General features: G+C 37.1%; 1 protein-coding gene across 1 annotated transcript; it reads right to left on the reverse strand.

Annotated features, from left to right (window-relative positions):
* Positions 1-2,593: 2,593 nt before the first annotated feature.
* On the reverse strand, positions 2,594-14,861 carry LOC144446451 (dual specificity protein phosphatase 1-like). The gene is made up of 3 exons (XM_078136213.1): positions 14,289-14,861; positions 5,007-5,375; positions 2,594-4,780 (listed from the first exon to the last, which is right to left on the reverse strand). The coding sequence occupies exons 1-3, from the start codon at positions 14,686-14,688 to the stop codon at positions 4,389-4,391; spliced, it is 1,161 nt and encodes a 386-aa protein (XP_077992339.1). The 5' UTR covers positions 14,689-14,861; the 3' UTR covers positions 2,594-4,388.
* Positions 14,862-18,651: the final 3,790 nt, after the last annotated feature.

Consider the following 18,651-nt stretch of genomic DNA (forward strand, 5'->3'; position numbering starts at 1 on the left):
ATATAACATATATATATATATATATAATACTTATATATATATATCATACTTTTATAATATACTTATATATATATATATATATATGGTAACGACTGCGGGGGTTGTTTGTAATCTGTAGACACTCTCACAATATTAAAGATTTTATATTTTGACCAACAATAATATAGACAAACAAAACGGCAAAAAAAAACATCATTGGGTGATGCAGCTGGCTTGACACTACTGCACACTTCACAATGAATCAAAATGGTGTTGATTCTGCATATAAAATATTCCTTTGGTAGATACATATTGCTACTCATGTTAAGGGGGTCACGTAATATTAATTGTGTACATTTCCTAAGCAAGTGGGTCAAACCCAAGAGATAAACTCTTGTGTATATTTCAGTGTCTGCAATCTGGGTCAATTCGTGTGATTGGTACCAAATTAAGAGGTAAGGGGGTCAAAATCACGTGATAATTACACCATATCAGTCGGTAATTAACCTTGATTACTTTGAATCTTAATTTGGGTTTTTTCCACTATATGCCTCAGCTCGATAAACAAGTAGGCTTTGAAAACAATAAGGTGACATCATTGATCAAAACACGGCTTGAAATTACCTATACTGTTAGGACGAGACTTTGGAACACATGATTATCATACGATTGCTGATTGGTCTAAGCGTGTGTCAATCATACCAAAACCCCGCCCAGTCGAGCATAGCGTTTATGATTATCTTCTAATAAGGCAAGATAAGATGTGATGCTGGAGAATCCACGCAATAGGTGTTGATGCGCGAACTTCGGCAGGAGTCTGAAATGTCATGTTATAGTGTGTTTGTGTAGAATCTTTACTTAGTTTTCTTGCTTTTCGGGGTTGAAATAGCTGATTGTACGTGTTCTAGTCTTTGTACCGTATAATATATTTTGGGTGTTTTCTTGTTACAATTTACATCTCATTTACATAAGGATATGACACGGCCAGGTATTGATAAACACATAACATTTAGGCAGATTGTATAAACGTACAAATTACATTTAGACAAACTTAGTGCTCTATCCTCAAAAAAAAATTCAGTAAGATACGGACATTTCGGTCATTCACCCTTGTCATACGCCCTCTAATGTCTGCAAATAACATCGCTAGAATTTTGGACTAACATTGATCAAACCAAGGCCGTCATATCGATACAAAGCCACTAGGCTGGGGACCACATGACAAAATGGAAGAAGAAAGGTGGCTTTTTTTTTTTAAATGTATGATTGAATAGGGGAGAGTTGGCGAAGAGGGGTTGCTGGATTTATGAACTAAAAATATAGAAGAAGGTATGAAAAATATTGTTTCAAATAATATCTCCTTAGGCTCCTAGGCCCCCTGTCGTAAATGCCAACCATGGCCTAATGAAGGTGATTCCTTGTGTACGAACGATACGAATCGATAGCCACAACTGCTTCGTATCATGATGATAAATGAACAATTAAACACTCTATTCCTGTACCGCATATTGTACTCCAAACTTTGTTAGGTCATAGCACGGACAACTCTTCTTAGTTGTCTGATGTGGTCATAGCTATGACGTAAACAAATTATCAGATTGTAGCTACATGACGTGTACACTTACACACAAGTAATAGCTGTAGTGTAAAAAGGGTCAGCTATCAATAGCTGTTACGTGGTGTTTTGACCGTACTAATTCTTCCAACCCGGATTAGTTTTGCATTTAATATTCTTGTTTACAATATAAAGGTATTGGCATGACATCACGTGGTCTCATTTTACTGGACTCATAGGGACCGGTCTCAGACTGAAAGTACGTGTTCTTCTGACACTTTGCTTTTTATAGAGATTATGATAGATGTAATGTCACTAGAAACCAACGCATGAACCATAATTGCATATTTCATTACATGTACCAATATATATATATATATATATATATATATATATATATATATATATATATATATATATATGTGTGTGTGTGTGTGTGTGTGTGTGTGTGTGTGTGTGTGTGTGTGTGTGTGTGTGTGAGTGTGAGTGAGTGAGAGAGAGAGAGAATAAAACGTATATGAAATCTCCGAAAATCCGATCACATTTCAAGTGACAATAGAACTTCATTCCAAGATTTCAAAGTTTAGTAAGTTACCAAGGTGATATTTTATCACCTATATATAGTCATTATTTTGTAAATACGGATAGCAGTAATCAGTACAAATGTACTAAAGGCAGAAATAAGTCTGTCTTATATATATATATTGTAAAATGTTCAATTTCTCTGGATTTGTCATCATAGTGTACAATGCCACCCTCACCGGTATAAGCATTGAATGTTTTGAATGCAAGAGATAGAGAAATATACTTTCGTTTCTCATTGAATCTGAAAAATCTATACTAGAATGTACTGGAAAGATTCGCCATTGAGGGCGCTCTTATAATTGCACGGATCGATTAAAAAGAACACGCGACAAATCAGTAGCATGCTGGCTGTGACTCTGCCATGCGTATTCACTTAGACTGTAAAGCTTCCTGATTTCGCTCTGCTCTCACGGAAAGATTCATCGTTGGCGGCGCTCTATAAGACAGAAACAGAAAGACAGCAACTCGACAATATCTCAATGATAGAAATGTATAAGTTTTATTTCAACAACTTCTATAAACCCATTTTAAATATAAAAGTAAGACACGTTCTCACTTACGGTTTAGCTTGAAACAGCGTCACCGTTAGTAAAGGTATCCAATGGCACAATTGATCATATCAGGCCCAAAGACCATTTTTCAAAAATAAATAGTTCAATTCTCTAAATAGCACGAGAATCTTTTAAATAAAGGTATACATAAATGTGTGGAAAATACAGCAATAAATACCAAATATAACAACAAGTAAAAGAGAAAATATTACATATAAACATCGCAAGACAAATAGAAGAATTACAAATATATTGGTTGAAGATGATACATCAACAGTATATATACACAATTTAACAACTATAAACGCGACTATGACCGGGTTTGGGCATAAACAAGGAGTTAAATAAATCCTTTTTTTCATACCAATTACATTTTCACGATTCTTTTGTTACCAGATCTACTAGTACTACTTAAGATACGCGTACGCAGTGTTGGAGCGCCCTCATCGGCCTTACGTCTAAAGAGATGGCCGATGGGGGAGGAACAACACGGCGTGACTTTAATAATACCTCAGAAAACGTTTTGTCTGATATTTCAGTGTCTGATACAGGTTATCCACTCTATTTTTGACAAGAGAAACGTTGTTTATACGTCCCTGGTTGAACATTTTGCAAGAGTTTGCAAGCTAAGGGTGTCTATTTAACTTTTTTCATCGTTCATGTACAAGAAAACCCCACCATTTGGAATGGTGTGCTCAATCATAATGCAAACTATCCAAAATAACTTGGGACCTTCTACCGTACATAACCTAATGCAAGTTAACCAATGTAAAACAGATAATGAATTGATGGGAAAACCTTTCCAAAAAAACCAAAATACAAGTCAGTATATACATTAATAGGGAACAAAAAACCTAATGAAAGTGAGTTTTTGAAAAATGAGTGTTGAGACAACATGATTTAGTTTGTCATCAAGAATATATCAAAAGTAATATGTATGCTATTACATATATTTCATAAAACCCATTAGTTTTAAGTTAGGGTTATTTTAAGCTAGTTCTATTCTCATTATTGCAAACGTGGTTGATAAAAAACATTATCACCTGCTTTTAACGGTTTACCACGTGGTTGTTCTTTATCTCAAGGATCCGTTGATCAGCTTACGTTTATTGAAATGAAGTTGTTGTTGTTGTTGTTGTTGTTGTTATTATTATTATTATTATTATTAACATATTACAGTTTTGTATAAAATAGAGATGTTTTTGTGTATCTTGGGTAAGTAAACAAACCCCTGCGGTGACATCATGTGTATATTGTGTCAAATATTTCATAAATATTACAGTTCAACTACATGATTGTTGCATAGTCTCTCATAAGTATCACTTTTGGGTATTTGCATTGTACATCAAGTTACAGTCCCTGCTAAATCGTTGGGCTTGCAATGAACCCAAACCTATATGGCGCAGGACTGTCAAAATGGCGGTCGTATTATTTCAGTTGCCAGTGACGACATTTGTTGAGATTTGAGACCTGTTTGGTGAACAAAACCAAGTAAAGTGCATGGTGTTTCGTTCACCTAAATATGTAACTTGCTTACATATAGGTGACCAGGTGGGTAAGGTTTAAGTGAACCTCTCTCACTAACTGTTCTTCGAACCGTACTTCAAATATCTGAAGAACCATTCATATTACAACTTCCAAACTGAACGTCATTGCAATGAATGACGTGATTACGCACATTAACAACTTGTCCTGTTGAAATCTGTATTCTTGTTTTTTCAAGTCGAAAGATTCTCCTTATTTTCTGTCGATTTACGCCTTGTTTTACGAATAGGAGAGATACAAGAGGAACTCGTATTCCGCCTAATCGGGCCAAACAATGACGGTGACGACGGACACTTCTGTGGTGACGTTGGAAATTTTTCCGATGACGGATTCTGCAAGGCACGAGGCGTTCTCGGTGACGTAAGTTCAGACTCGAATTTCATCAATTGATTCATGAAATTGAAATTCGGTGAAATCAGACTTCTACGTCGCTTGACGAATTCGAAAGCATCGTCCAAGCGGTAGTGGAGCGCCCTCATGAGGTAAGCAAGGCAAATTGTGGCAGATCGACTGATACCGGCATGACAGTGGACCAATACTCGACCGTTGTTGACTTTCACTGAATCTGAAATTGAAAATATAAGGAAATACTGATTATTAAAAATCGCTTAGGATAAAATTTGTTCAACGAAAAGTCAGGAAAGCCAATCATCATCATCATCATCATCATCATCATCATCATCATCATCCATCACCACCACCACCACCACCACCACCACCACCACCACCACCACCACCACCACCACCACCATGTATATAAATTTGAATCACACTAATTTCTAGCAACTCACCGATAAATTCGATTGCATCAATGAACCACTGGCTGATGTTAGCACTGCTTGTATCATCAACAGGTACCACCTTGTACGTAAAATCATCAGGAAAGTAGTTCGGACAGGTTGTCGAAACGTTCAACAGTGTAGTGATTCCAAGTACATCTAACACATCCTTCCGCGAAGAGTGGTACGTACTTCCCAGATACAGGAAGGGAAGAATTTCAACCGGTTGACTTTCGAGTTGATCGCATACGGGGGCACTGTAGTAGTCTGGTACGACGGTTGAGTTGGTGGGGGTCTTCGGTAGAAAGATTTGTGGAATGTCCATGTGACCTTGTCCGACACACAATGCTGGATACTCCAAGGAAAACTTTTCGAACCCTCCTAAAAACGAGACGAAAATAATACTTAGTTAGTCAAGTAGAGAACAAAGCATAAATGGCGATATTATTTTACACTCATATCTGGCAACTTGGCAAAGTTTAACCCGGTACATTGAAAACGTAGAAAGTTTCCATATGGTTCACGTATACACCAACCACCAGTTTACTTTTGTCATGTTCACCACTTATCGGCATGGCCGTGCAAGTTCCGTAATTACATAAAAAAAAGTAGTGTTTATCTAGAAATGTGGAGACGACGAAAAAATAAAGTATTTGTTTTTTAAAATGTTTTTTTTTTTTCTTATCAACATGAAAACATCACATCCGGGGTCCCATGAATTAGTAAGATAGATGAACAGTAGAGACGAAAAAAAAGTATTTCGTTTCAATACTTTTTCATCAACAAGACTACATCACATCCGGGCCCTCATAAATTAGTATACCTATAAAGTGTTTTGATAGATTAAAAGGAAAAGGCTTCTCACGGTTCGGTATATGTTGTAATTCATTTGTTTTGTTAAATAATTGGCTACTTGCCAAACTCTATGAAATAATAAAAGTGTAACAGAAAACATAAAGAACAGGATACAGTACGACCTACTATGTAACTCAAGATATGTCACTAAAATGATGGCATGGATAACCCCACCCCCACCCCACCCATCCCCCCCACCCACCCCCATGGAACTTACCAACACGAGGTGTTTGTTATTGATACAGCCCATTTCATGTTAGTGTTCACTGGCTCTGTTTGATACAACTATGCAGAAACCAATAAGAAACTGAACATTCTACACTTTAATGTGAAATAGCAAGCTTGTAATTTCTTGCTACATTTTGTCTAAAGTGTTGCAACTCGAGGCAGACACAAAGACACCAATGTTTGATATCTGAATTTGGTGTTCCATTTAGATAAAAAATGTTGCAAGAAATTGTATTCATTGAATCTTTCTATCCTAAAGTGTAGCATGAAATGTTTAATATTCATTTGGTTTCCAAGTGGGTGTATCAAACACAGCCAATGGACACTCACATTAAAAGGGCAGTACAACCAAGTGGAAAGAATAGGGAGTTGAAACCGTACCCGTTCTTTTCTTATTTGTTTTGAATTTTTGAGCGATCTAATAATAGCACTTGATGAAACCGCCATGCCTGTTTATTTCGCATTATGAAGAGAAACGAGAGACAAAGTTGAGGCTACTCAAAGGACAGGATACGATTCGGCCTAATACACATATTGTACTTTGTGAAGAAAGAGACTTTCTAAAATTAGATCGCTAGCATTCCGGAGTGGGATTTTCCCCCGGGGATTTTCCACTCTCGGAAGTAGATAGGACTGTTAACAAAACAGCACACTGAACACTAGTTAACCATTATTTTGTGTTTTTCAGAATAAAGTGACAAATTAAGTTAAGTTCACATTGTACGTTGGGTTCTAAAGTTGGAATTTACCATTTAGGGCAAATATCTCATAACACGACCATGTGAATTAGAATTGAGCATTGACTTGTGTACGCTGTCATGGTTGTATGTGGCTTCAACAATACTAATGAGACAACGGGGACACATTGTAAGATACGTCGTGTTGTTTGGTCTACCAAGCTTCTGAAATACGAGTTCTGACAGATAGTGTTGCACGACGATACGTCGGACACGTCGTATCTGAGAGAAAATTGAGTGAAAATGTCTTTCCAGACATAAAGCTCTTCAACTTCTTATAGCTGCCACGAAACAATATATTGTACCGTGTGAGTGTATAATGATTGCACTTGACAGTTGCTCGCATAAACTGAAAAAAACTATGACTTATAGGCATATTATATCTCTAGAGTCTATGGTAAGCAAATTATGTTGAGAAATACTGGTATAGGCTATTCAGTCAGTCGATCGTATAATAGGCTTACGTTTCCTTGACTGGAATTTGTTGATTTAGATATATACCAGTATGTACTGAGTAACACATTAGGTGTGAAAACACTTAATATCGGTTCACACCACTTTTTCACCTTCCACGGGTTTGTTTATTTCCAGTGTAAACATCGCGTCTGATTGTGTGTTGACTGGCTTGATAGCAAAAGCATGGCAGACGCTTCTACTCGGGTCGATAAAATATACAACTTATAAATTGATAACTTACAGAACTAAATCATAGCGCCACTTCAAAAATCAATAATTTGCGAAATGAGAGCTTCTACCGTAGAGAATTTTTCTTTGTACCACAGACAACTTGAGCTCGCACATAGCTTTGGATGTATACGCTACGGGGGTTTCGACACGTCTTCGAAGACTTGTCGACCCTCGTCGCGTATACATCCAAAGCTAGCTCGAACCGTCCATGCTGATAAAAAGACGTATTTTGGGTGGTAGTGGCCATGTCGGATTGAAGGAAATGACAACAATTTCTTTCTCTGTGTGTTTAGACTTGAAGCCAAACTTGGGAGCTAACAAATACTAATTTCACGTTATATATCTATCATACCTCGGAATAAGACAACATGGATTCTACACCCATTCCAGTCGTGTAAGGCAAGAACCAAAATCCCACACGATTGGCAGTATGGGTAATTTTGAGTAGAATGGGACATGGGTTAGACAAGCGGTCTTAATATTTTGAATTTTACAAAAATGATTTTGTGATGTGATCTCATTCAAGTTCAATTGTTATCCTTGATTCTCGAGAATAGTTAGACAAATTTCGATGTCATTTACAATTTGTTGAGGCGCCCGCTACATTAATATTTGATGACGTAGGTAGTCCACGTCTTTCGCCCATATTCAAAACCGGCACCAGTGCGGGAAAAGATGTCCACGTACGTACATCATGCTGGCAAATGTAACGATTGGTCCTAAAATATTTTCTTGAATATAGTTTACATATAAAAGTCACGTGCACTGACGTCAGAGTGAGTTCTGATATTTCGATATTATTCATTAAATGTATTGCTTTGAAACAGTAGAACTAAGCCATTCATTAATGAATATACTCTTCAATAGAACTGTATTAAGACATGATATGGAATATCTATGATCATCATCCGATGAATGCCATGTAATGGAAGCTGTTCTTTCACCCACAATACATTATACAATATCGGAATTTAGGTTCACTTCCTCTCTCGATTATGCATCTTACGCATTAATAATTTCTTTCAGTAACAATCATCTAAATTAAACTTAATTTCATCTCTGAATTAATGAACCTACTCTAGTATTAATTTCTTTCATTAAAATTCATGAATTGTCGTTTCCACTGCAATTATTAAAGGACTCTTATTGTTATTTATCCGTCATGTGTTTCCGGTCTGTCTAAAGTTACATTGTCACATCATAGGACGTGAATAAGATATTGCAATGAAATGAAATTTTTTAATGAAATTGGAATAAGGAGTCCTTATTCCCCTAATTAAAATCTTGTTGTTATGGATACTAGCATTCGTGATGTAAATAGTCCAATTGGTGCATGACGCACTATGAATTATGTGTCTGATAATTTTTTTTTTGGCTTTAAATTTCCGTCTTTGAAGTACATACTCGGGTTACATAATAACAGTAATACTAGTATTATAAGTGTACAGTCCATCGTCAGATATCTGGAATAAGAATTACAAATTATATCGTTCATACCAAATACCCATCGTCGCAAACCACGACCGTTTTACGGCTATTTATCGTCATTTGCGTTGACTACAAATTGCGTTCTTAGAGTCAGACGACGGATTTCAAGATTTCTACAAAGTCGATCAAATTTTACATTTTCATCATATTTAGATAATCAGGTTCGTTATTTCCACTGTTTTTCTTTCCGGGCAAGTCAGAAACACAGCATTTTACTCCCCATTATTAGTCAGAAACGATTAGAGATTTATACCAGTCATCCACGTCATCACGCCATACGTCATCAAAATGTCATTTTGTCGATACAATATAGTCAAATTATTCGTAGAGAGAGAATCTACGAAGCGTACTGTAGATTCGATGACAAATCGAAAGATCATGCAAATTAAGGTGTGGTCGTATCGGATGACAAACGTTAGTTGCCATGGTAATATGACAAATACATCGTAAAATAGATCACTAGTCATGAAGGCAGATGTTGAGTATCGTATACCCGCATGGCAAACCGTTTGTACGATTTATATTGACTGTACCCACTCTATCGTACCGAGCTTAGAATTTCCCATATCTTTTATTATCTATGGCCTATCATTAACGACCAATTAATCAATTAATTAAACACTAAATCAATGTCACTACTTATGATACCCTTTTTTCCACAATTTCTGATCTTCGTACTTCAGATTTCATTATATCAACCTACCCATCCAATTACTACTGAGACTTAAACCGAAAGATGAACTCGTTAATTTACACATTTCTAGTATAATTCTGTTATTATTTGAGAAAGAGAACGAAAACCTTTCAGTATATTATTTTGTTTAAATAGTATAAATACAGGCATTGGACGTATTCAGTATCTCAGACCACTATAGTAAAAAAAATGGTAGTCTGAGGTGGCACCTATAGTGTGGTTAACTTGTTTGCCACAATGTCTGTGTTTGCTCCGTCTCATAGCACAGCACAGCACAACACAGTACAGCACGGTACAGTACAGTACAGTACAGTACAGTACAGTACAGTACAGTACAGTACAGTACAGTACAGTACAGTACAGTACAGTACAGTACAACACAGTATAGTACAGTACAGCACAGCACAGCACAGTACAGTACAGTACAGTACAGTACAGCACAGCACAGTACAGTACAGTACAGTACAGTATAGTACAGTATAGTACAGTACAGTATAGTACAGTACAGTGTAATACAGTGCAATGCAATTAGGTACATACATGTACTTTTATTGCACTGTTTATAATAATCAATCACGGAGGCAGAATATACGTGTCTCACTCTACTTACATTGTACCAACCCACATAGTACTGTACACCATAATGAAAAAGTCTGACACAACTTCCGGACTCGTCACATCACGCTGATCTTGCAGGAAATTGTATGGCTTTTTCAGACTATTCCATATGGTACATTTATCAGAAACGAAATACATTTTTTTAATTTAATTTTAGAGATTCCTTCAAATTGAATTGAAATGAGATACTTTACATGTAACTCGAGATTTGGATAATGTAATGAGATTTGAGTGAATGAATATCGCGTATTTGTGAGAGTGTATCCGATTTTAATTATTGAGTATTTCAGATGTTCAATCCCCCTGTGACTCATTTTCCATCGTACGATTAGTATTATTCAGAAATGAATTATTGGTTCCGGCATCATATTATTTTTAACAAAACGCATTTAACACGTACCCCCCTTTTACACCCTATGTCCACTGGCAGTAGAACAATTAGTCGAATTGTGGCTTGTAATAAATACATATATCGCATCGAGATCAATCACACGTTCCGAATGACGAAACGTTAACAATGTATTTTGTTAACCACGTCGATTTTGTGACAATAGTGACTTGAACGTTGCTGAGACAACTCTTAGTCATTCAAAAGTTATGAATCTTAAGCGTCAAATCACAACCCCCCCCCCTCCCCATATCACAGATATAGGGACTGCGGCCAAATATTTCACCGTACCATCGGACAAGATGAATAATTCCCTTGAACTAACGCGTCACCACTGTGACTATCCACTAACAGAATTCTATACCCCACTCATTCCTCAGTTAGTTGTCACATCATGTATACGTCTTACATTGTAACGCGGCCACCCCTTTCTTTGACAGTTATCTCGAGTATTCCCGTAATTAACTAGTTGAGTGAAGAAGCATCGTAAAAATGACTATCAAGTTTTTTTTATCTTCAAGGTCCTATAGTACAATCCATTCTCGCAAACCAGAGCTATTATTTCTTCGAAATAAAAGTAGGGACCGGCTCGTTAAGAACGGTACCGTAAAACGGTCGTGATTTGCGACGATGGTACATTCGTCCTTGACCACAATAAATGAAGACAGAATGTTTCGTGACAAGACCTCACAAAATAAGATTTTACTTTCGCAACTCATGTTTTCTCTCGGGGCAGACTACGGTCAATATTTCACTCCAGTACTCAGTGATACTGAGTAGTCTGAAAGGTTCAGCCGTTGGTCCGCTTATGTAAGGCCTAATAATGAAAAATTGTGTGGTTCCGATTACGCTCAAATTTTGAATAGATGGGGTAGGTACTGGTTGATTTTTTATTTTTATTTTCAATTTCTGTGTGAGTGTCTATACTAGAGTTCAGGTTTTCCATTGTTTTTCCAAATGGTCTCTGTGTTGTTTATTTCTCAAGTTCCTATCAGATGTAGAACCATTACAGACTGGAACAGTTTTAGAGTGTTGATGGCAGTTTCCGCATCCAATATTTCTCGTGAGACTTCCACAATTTTTTGCGATTTTATTATTTTTCTCTCGAATACGTCAAAAAAGTTTAGGGTCGGTAGTGAAAAGCTAGGTGGGGTCGAGTAACTGGAACCGAACAATTTTTTTTAGGCCTAGCCACTCGCTACCGTAAGAGAGAGAGAGTGCGTGAGGAAGCGCATTACATAAGCGGAAGCAACGTCTGGGTCTTTCAGGCGAGGAGTCTATAATATCGGAAGAAGCAAAACAAAACAAAACAAAGCAAAACAAATCTGGACATGTATAAATGACGAGTAAGATAGCATCCATAATCATACGCTTTTGTTTCGTTCCATATCGTGTGCATGAACCCGGTTTTTTTTACTATTGTCTATTTTTACTATACATGTACCATTATATGACTCTTCCGCCTTTCCGGATATAACTAATTAAAACCTGATGCGAGCATGTCAGGTTTGGATCATTCTATGTTTTGTGAAAAGAGGCAGGAGATCGAGATGGGTTAACGTACAGACCATCGAAGGTTGATTAGGAAGCTATTTTAATTGCACTTTATCGGAAGATAATCACTACTTATTCCCGCTAGTCATCATCAGAGCGTGAAACACTGGAAACGGCGGATATTAACGAAGTGACTAAAATACTAATGTACCAGTAGGTCTCATAGGAGAAAATATGACACAGTTTGAGAAGTGGTGGTATATCAATACTATGAAAATATATACAAGTGCTTCTAGGCGTGGATGGCAGTGGAACTCTTTATTTAAAAAAAAGTCTTGAGTGTTTAGTTGTGTCCCTGTGTGAAAATTCAGTTCTTTCCTTCATTGTCAGATTTCTTCCGTCGGAAAGACGAGTATTGCATCAATTTACTATTTTCGGTACATTTTTTATAATTTAATATGTGTACAGACTGGATGGAAAGTAAACGCGCCGAGACTGATATTACCTATTTCGTTTACTTTAATTGGACTTATATTTCTTACAGTTCAACATTGTATTTCGAATCATTAACAAAATGAATTTCATTGTCGATACTTTTATATAATGATATTTTTTGTTTTTCTATCTAAAGAGGAACCGGACATCCGAGTAAACAAATCATTGTTCGAACTAAAGTGGAAACACAGATTTCCTTTGTTTTACTTGATAAAGATACACACTTCATCTGAAGTAAGGAAATACAGGCGAACAAGTCCCCCCGTTCCCCGGACAGCTGTGATAGGAAAACATAAACACAGCATTGATCAATGCGGTTGTGATATAAACCAAATGTAGCAATGTGGACGGAAGTGGAAACATTTGTGATTTTCTGTTTGTTGATACTTGTCGACGTTTAAACTTGATCCCCGGAACGAATTGATTATCTTCTAAGACTACTCGCGAGGTGAGACAGACAGCTGTTTTAGTGCAGTAACGCACAGTCACTGAAGCATGTGGAGTTGACAGTGCTGAAAATAAGCTAAGCGCAGAGTGAAAGTCATTAAAAAATTCGTTCAAAGGTTACATACACTGAGATGTATCGGAATAGTACATACAGTAAATTCCGATGATCAAGTGCACGCATGGCAGAGTCACTGCCAGCATGCTACTGTGAAGAACAGTGACCACGCGTTATTATTTGTCAATCTCTGCTATTGTTTCAGGACTCATCTGAACGTGTAGCAGCTTGTACAAAACAATAGCCGTTTACAAAAACACGATTCGGATCGAAAAACACGGAAGCCAGCGCGCGCCAAGAGTTTACTGTCTACGACTAGACATATTGACGTTGTACACGATTCGTCGTGTGTATACAAATCATTGTAATGTAAAGAAGAAGAAAAAGTACATAGTAAGGAACATCATGGCCAAATATTAAATGTATAAAGTAACACGCGGTAGTTGTATGTAGAAAAAAAGGATGAACTTCACCGAACGGACACGTGTCATACATAACAAAAGAAAGCTACGTGAATCACGTACGTATGTGACCAGATACCAAAACATGGAGAAATTCTACCATTTCAATTTACTGAACACCCGTGACAAATTGATTTAATTAAAATAAAAAAAGTACAATTCAATTTTACTAGTTGTCTTGAAAATTACCATTCACTGCCATAAAATCGTGATGTTGACACGGGGACAGTCGCTCTAATTTAAATACGAATGGAAGCGTGACAAAGTAGAGCGAATATACTACGGTGTCATATTTTAATATTAGGCGGGCGAATCGTTTACCCTGTTACAAGATGTATCTGTTAATATTCGCTTGGAGTATTTGCCGTCTGGTTGATGCATTCTCCATATTGACTTTCATAAAGGAAATCTATGTGTCATACATCCACGAACAAACAAATAATACCGCGAATGGTAAATTTAAATAAAGGCACGACAACCCAAAAGTGAAATATGCTGGCGTATTATTTACAAACACCCGTAACACTGCAACAATATTCACTATATTTCAGTGAAAACATTCTATAAAGGTCAAATGGTATATTTTGTGATCAAAATTACAGCAATGTCTATTATAAATATATATTTTAAAAAATATTGCGACCCACCTTTCAGGAAACAGAGGTCAGCTCCCAACTCTTCTTCCATCTGTAGGCTGCGTAATATCAATTTCAAATTACAATCCTTGCTCAGTGACTCCCATTCTAGAGTGTCCAGATCATAAGCTACGATGGTTTTGTAGTCACCATTCCTTAGTCTTTCTCTTGTGTCTTTGCACGGTACGATATTTTCAAGCGCTACGGTTCCTTTCGATCTTCGCTTCAGTATCGTTGGGCAGTGGATATTTTGCGCTGTCGCTATATGACTGGAGTTGTAAGCGAGAAACGGTCGGCAGTCGATCAGTAAAATCGTTTCGATATTTTTTTGTAAAACGTTGGCTAATGAATTGTTTTCCAAAGACACTACATTTTTGTCTGTGTTGCTCATGGTGATCAAAATGTTCCTCATACTGCACTGTTCAGTTCTGTTTAGCTTTCTGAAAGCCGGAGACTTCACAGTGTGTTTTATATGCGTATTATACTATAGTGTGCTATATCTGGCGCTGAGTCAAACAATAGCTGATGTCGACCTGATGGTCCCGTTACGTCGACGAATCAACACACAAAGCTTCCCGCCTAATACTGACTCATGAATGAAAATGTTGAAACGGCATGAATGGGCTTTATCTTATAGTATACGAGTAATTATTCATCATAACCGCTTCACCGTAAAACGGAAGTGATATTTATCGGCGAACACATAATATAGTTCGCCATGGAAATTGTCTCCTACCATTAATAAAACTAATACGTCGTGATGTTCTAACCCAAATATGTCTCTCATTGTAAAAATTATCGTTTTTCGGTTATTTGGAAACATGCTTGTCAATGTCTCGATAAAATCAGTATTACCCAAATGCGGAATAATACATGTGTAACTATTGCTAACAGGCCTAAATGATAACCTAAAGTGACGTCACAAAAGAGGCCTCTTCACGCCATTCATATTTAAATTTTTCATCACACTCCCATTCATAAAAAACATTACAAATAGGGTAGACATTGTTTATCTTTGTTCGCTGCTTTCCTTGTAGGGCAATTCAAGAAGTCGATCGCGAAATAAGTGATACCAGTCAGTTATTTGAATGACAATGTCGAAATAAAATATTAGAGAGCGATCCGTTTCGAGTACAGAATAGGTAAAATCACGCCAAGCGTAGATCGCTATCGGAAAAGTGTGGGTGAGAGTCGGAATTCCGTTCAGAACGTCTTGTAGAATTTTGTTATTATTTAAGATGTTTGAAACATCAAATAACTATTTCGTCTGTAAATAGTAGATCCATGGTCTGTCGTAACGATTTCGCCTCTGTCGGAACCGTACCAACCGCAAAGATTCCGGTGTTATTGTGAACTGCTGAACTCGAGTCATTTCCAAGGTTAGATACACGAGAAGGTGGCGTGATTGTGACGACACAAAAATTCGCCGCTACATTGTCATCGCCACCGCTTGTGTTTTAGTGATTGTTGTTTACTATAATTTCGATTATCTCCCATAAATTATTTGAAAGTGACTAAATTCGTACCGATTATCTCCAGATACTTGAAATACCAATCGTTGTTCCATTTTGCTGAAAAAAAAGATATGGGGATGATATAATTTTCCGTGAATGTAGCGCCCACAAATCGTGACGAGATACGAGGCGTTTCAGCCTCAGTACGTTTTTTTTTCGTATTTCAATACAAGTGCCTAAACGACATCGATATGAACGGTACCCGTATCTGTGACAATACTTCGTGACGTCAGACAAATCTCTGTAATTTCTAAAAAATATTTTATGATTTCAGGAATGAGTTACTGAAAGTACAACTGGCAATTTTGTCGGTACAAATGAGATTCACAGTTGAAAACGATATGGCAAAGTAGTATAACCCTTCATATGTAAGAGAGCTCCTCACTTAGTCTAGTTCCTGTACGACGTGTTACGATTACTGCCACCATCTCCACTCGATTATGGTAGTAGTCGTAACGCGTCGTATACTATTACTAGTATATAGAAGCTAGACTACTCCTCAGATTTTTTACTACATGTATTTGTTTGATGTAGAAAATCAGTTATAGTTTGACTTGCTACATGCGAAATGTTCGTTAATTATTTGCGTCACCGGACCACACACCACTCCCGTACTGTCACTAGTCCGTCTGTCTGTCTGTCTGTCTGTCTGTCTGTCTGTCTGTCTGTCTGTCTGTCTGTCTGTCTGTCTGTCTGTCTGTCTGTCTGTCTGTCTGTATGTATGTATGTATGTATGTATGTATGTATGTATGTATGTATGTATGTATGTATGTATGTATGTAGAAATGCATATGGAACTATAAATCAGTCTGTATAAATAGATGTAAAATCCGACGTTTCGAATAAATATTCTTTTTCAAAGGAAAAATCGGCGAGATACAGAAATGTAAGGTTAAAACCTGAACATATCTGAATGTAATGGAACAAAATACATACACATACATACATACATACATACATACATACATACCTACATACATACATACATACATACATACATACATACATACATACATACATACATACATATGTATGTATGTATGTATGTATGGATGTATGTATGGATGTATGGATGTATGTATGTATGTATCATACATACATAATTATGTATGTATGTATGTATGTACGTACGTACGTACGTACGTACGTACGTACGAACGAACGAACGTGTGTATGCATGTATGTACGTATGTCTGCCCGTTTGTTCCCATCCCACTGTCCCTTCTATTCTCTCTTTATTTCTCACTCCATCAAACTATCTGCTTGTCGGTTTTTATCTATCTATCTATCTATCTATCTATCTATCTATCTATCTATCTATCTATCTATCTATCTATCTATCTATCTATCTATCTATCTATCTATCTATCTATCTATCTATCTATCTATCTATCTATCTATCTATCTATCTATCTATCTATCTATCTATCTATCTATCTATCTATCTATCTATGATCCAAACGAAAATCCATGTGAATTTACTCAGCTCGACACACGATGACAAAAGTAGGTCTAATGATATCATAAATATTTGAATAAATCTGGACACTCAATCCCGTATCGTTCATCTACATCATTGGGTAGTGTACATTTCCACCCCTTTCGTAGCGTGTGTGTATATATATATATCTCTCTCTCTCTCTCTCTCTCTCTCTCTCTCTCTCTCTCTCTCTCTCTCTCTCTCTCTCTCTCTCTCTCTCTCCCTCCCTCTCTCTCTCTCTCTCTCTCTCTCTCTCTCTCTCTCTCTCTCTCTCTCTCTCCTCTCTCTCTCTCTCTCTCTCTCTCTCTCTCTCTCTCTCTCTCTCTCTCTCTCTCTCTCTCTCTCTCTCTCTCTCTCTCTCTCTCTCTCTCGTCTCCATCTCTGTATCAATGCCATTCCAAAACTAATATTGCACAGCGATGTCTATGCAGATAAATTTTATTTGAAAATTGTGTTGTCTATCTGTATCTCTGTCTCTTTCATTCTCTATTCGCTCTCTGTCGCTGTCTCTGTCTCTCTATCTGTCTCTCACTGTCACTATCTGTGTGTGTATGTATGTATGTGTGTGTGTGTGTGTCTGTATGTCTGGCTCTCTCACCATCTCTCTACATTTACAAATCACAAACTATTTTATTACCCATTTTAGTCGTAGATACAGAGTGAATATGTCTAGATGTGGTTAACGTATAAACAGGTGTTAGTTGTTATTGAGATTGTTTGTTAAAATTCAATATCGACTGTATAAACTGTAATTACTTGTTAGCTCGACTAACCAAGCGTAGTTGACGAGTTATAAGCTGGGTGTTTAGACGATGGATGTATTAGGGAGAGACGAGTGTTGTTTACGTGTCACTTCTATTGACAAAGGGCCACTCCCGTCAATAACCTTGTAACACATACTAGTATCTCAGACAACACCTTTACTCTCTCGTACTAGTTGAGTACTAATTTAAATGTAATACGTCACTGACGTCAACTTTTGTCAAAACATACATGTGTGAAACTTTTTTTGTCGATTTTTGAACAATACACAAGGATGAGTAATGAACCTGACGTTGACGCCTTCACAAACATTGCCATGGGTGTGTTATTGCGAAATATATAGTTCAGCTGAACGACGAAACTCTAGAATTACGCAATTATTTTCACATGACTCTACCTGTCTACGAGTCACGTGTCTGACATGTGACAATTAGGAAGTAAAATGTCCAATGTTTCACGCGTTTCCGGTTAACACGTTGTGGTGGGGGTTGAAATATTATACATCCCATTCCCGCATATTTACGAAATTTACGGCGGGGGGGGGGGGGGGGGCTTGGGAGGAATTATTTTGATCCAAAAAAATTTTCGCAGCCCCCCCCCCTTCGCGCTCTATAAAAAT

The sequence above is a fragment of the Glandiceps talaboti genome, chromosome 15 (genome assembly GCF_964340395.1).
Source record: "Glandiceps talaboti chromosome 15, keGlaTala1.1, whole genome shotgun sequence".
NCBI classification, from domain to species: domain Eukaryota; kingdom Metazoa; phylum Hemichordata; class Enteropneusta; family Spengelidae; genus Glandiceps; species Glandiceps talaboti.